The sequence below is a fragment of the Geospiza fortis genome, unplaced genomic scaffold (genome assembly GCF_000277835.1).
Source record: "Geospiza fortis unplaced genomic scaffold, GeoFor_1.0 scaffold192, whole genome shotgun sequence".
NCBI lineage: Eukaryota > Metazoa > Chordata > Aves > Passeriformes > Thraupidae > Geospiza > Geospiza fortis.
Window position 1 is genome coordinate 6177211 of NW_005054315.1, and position 563 is coordinate 6177773.

Here is a 563-nt window from a genome sequence, read left to right on the forward strand (position 1 = left end):
GGCCCGCCCGCCCCTCACTGCACGCTGGTCTGCAGTCCGTGGTGAGGGGGCGGCGTGTCGGAGTTGACGGTGCCGACCTGGGAGTAGACATCGTCGGGGGTCTGCTGCTGGATCCCCGGGGGGGTCATCCGTTTCTCTTTCTGCCTCCGATTGCAAAACCAAACCCTGACCACCTCCTTCTCCAGCTGCAGGCTGTCCGCTAGGTTCGTAATCTCCTGGGCGGAGGGCTTGGGGCATTTCAGAAAGTGGCTCTCCAAGGCCCCCTTGACACTCACCTCGATGGAGGTCCGCTTCTTCCTCTTCCTGCCCTGGGCGGCGATCTTGTCGATGCTGGTGGGACTGCCCGTGGAAGAGTCGGCTTCCTCCAGCCACTTGTTCAACAAAGGCTTCAGCTTGCACATGTTCTTGAAGCTGAGCTGCAGGGCCTCGAAGCGGCAGATGGTGGTCTGCGAGAAGACGTTGCCGTACAGGGTGCCCAGCGCCAGCCCCACGTCGGCCTGGGTGAAGCCCAGCTTGATCCGCCGCTGCTTGAACTGCTTGGCGAACTGCTCCCGGTCGTCGGA

At 62.9% G+C, this 563-nt stretch overlaps 1 protein-coding gene across 1 annotated transcript; it reads right to left on the reverse strand.

The window, feature by feature from the left end:
• Window positions 1-6: 6 nt before the first annotated feature.
• Window positions 7-563, reverse strand: POU3F3 (POU class 3 homeobox 3; the record flags this gene model as incomplete). Its single annotated transcript, XM_005420040.2, has 1 exon — window positions 7-563. A coding segment is annotated over one exon (549 nt), but the record flags the coding sequence as incomplete, so codon positions are not given.